General features: G+C 62.3%; 1 protein-coding gene across 1 annotated transcript in view; it reads left to right on the forward strand.

The window, feature by feature from the left end:
* NAT8L (N-acetyltransferase 8 like) overlaps window positions 1-1,997 on the forward strand; it is a 14,110-nt gene that overhangs the window by 8,415 nt on the left and 3,698 nt on the right. The window contains exon 2 of the mRNA XM_023507702.1: window positions 757-1,001. Coding sequence (XP_023363470.1) covers window positions 757-1,001 — 245 coding nt within the window. The remainder of the gene's footprint in view (window positions 1-756; window positions 1,002-1,997) is intronic.

The raw sequence follows: 1,997 nt of genomic DNA on the forward strand, positions 1-1,997 counted from the left end.
TCCTGTGGACCAGTTCGGCGTCCCTCCCCGCTCCATCTGCTTCGCTCCCTTAGCGTGGTGCTGCACGCCGGCTCTCAAGTCCCATGGGCAAGCCCGGCCCCTCCTGGCCTCTGGGTGACCTTAGTCTCCCCGCCAGCCCCACTCCACTGCGCAGCGCGGCCCGCGCAGGTGTAGAGATTTGGTTGCCCAGCGGGGTGACTAGGGGAAGGAGGCGGAGCGCTGCGAGAGGCTGGGTTCGCTTAGTGCCTAGAATGGGGTCTGCGACCACCTGTCCCTCACCTGAACTCCTCGGCACCCGCCCAGCAGTGTCTGCAGGTCCAGCTTGCGAGGACTGGGAAGACGCGGTCCGCGACCCCCTAGTGCACCTGCACCGAGGCCACGGGGCGCATGCGCGGGCCGCGGAGGGCGGGGGCCGGGCCGGGAGGGTCCGGCGGGCCCTGAGCCCTGTGCCGGCTGCGAGGGTCGGGCGGGGGACTGCTGCGCCGTTCCCGGACGCGCGAGGCTGCTGGCGCGTAGGCACCACGTCCCGCTCTGATCACGTCTCCTCTCCTCCATCCGGTGCGGTCCCGGACGCTGGTTCGCGGGGCGCCCCCTGCCCAAGGCCTCCGCCGGGAGCCGTATTCAGACAAAGGGGCGGGAGAGAGGTGATGCTTCCTTGACTGGCTTCCTGCGGTCGGCCCGGTCGGGGCGCTCCAGGCTCGCGCGGAGCCGCGGCGCGCGCCCATCACCCGCTCCCGGTACTGGCCCTGTTCGGAGACCGGCTGGACGCCCCTCCGGGCCTGGACACCGAGCCCAGATCGCCACCACCCACCCCTGCGCGCGCGCGCGCCTGTCCCCGGCCATCTCGCGTGTCTCTCCCGCTCCGTCGTGTCCAGGGTTGTCCGCGCCACCCCCGCCGGCCGCACCCCCGCCGGCCGCCGGCGCCCGGCAGCCGCGCAGCGCCCAGTGTGCCATCGGGCGGGCGCGGAGGCGGCGTCTACTCCCACCCCCGAGATCACATGGTGACCCTCGGCAGCCAATGCAGTGGACGCTAGGACCCTGCGGGACCCCGGGCGCCGCTACTGCACCGGCGCCGCTGCATTATAAATACTTCTCCAAAATGCGGCGCAGCTCCCTGCGCGCGCCCAGCTGTTACCATCTACTTGGCCTTGAGCCCTGGCTGAGTCTCCAGGCCACAGCACAGACAAGATACAGATGCGATTACCTGAAGTGAGCCTTCCCTCTGACTGGGACAAGTTTACATCTAATGTGTGGGTGATTAGTTCTTTCACAAGAGAAAGATTTTGATCAAAGAGGGTAAATGAAAGAAAAATAGCTCAGAGCCCTCAGAGCTGAGTGAGGTATTCAAAATTTATCAGGTCCAGAGAGATAAAGCTATGGGACTTCAGCCATACCCTCCCCCGTGCCCGGAGCAATGTTTAAAGGCGTTTTGTTCTTTCCTGTAATTTCCTAACTTGCCGCCTTACTCATTATCTTCATATTCCTGAATTTCGTGATTGAAAAAATACCGTGTCCAATCAGTAGCTCATGTTATTTTAATGTAAGTTCTTGGTGAACAATTAGGAATTGCACCTTTTCCTTAGAAAACCCACTACTTGGGGCTCTAGTTTCACCACGACACTCTAGCTTGGGCACCGGAGGGGACCGTCTCCATCACACAACCACTGCTAGGAGCAGGGCGCAGTGACTCAGGGTTGTAGTCTCTCTCAGCTGCTTGAGAGGCTGAGGCGGGAGGATCTCTTGAGCTCTGGAGATGGAGGCTGCAGTGACGCACTCCCTCACTCCAGCCTGCGGACAGGGCGTTATCTCTCTCCAAACGACAACAAACCCATTGCTGCAAATGGGGGCGTTTATTCAGGGCAACCTGCGTCCCGGCCGCAGGGCTGCAGTCCTCGAACTTGGTCCAAATAAACTCTCCACTTAACATTAACTTTGCCTCAGTTTTTTCCCTTACGGCGAGGAAGGTGACTGCCAGGTCCCTGACTTGAGGGGGCGTA

The sequence above is a fragment of the Otolemur garnettii genome, unplaced genomic scaffold (genome assembly GCF_000181295.1).
Source record: "Otolemur garnettii isolate 467f Iridium unplaced genomic scaffold, OtoGar3 scaffold00198, whole genome shotgun sequence".
Lineage (NCBI taxonomy): Eukaryota > Metazoa > Chordata > Mammalia > Primates > Galagidae > Otolemur > Otolemur garnettii.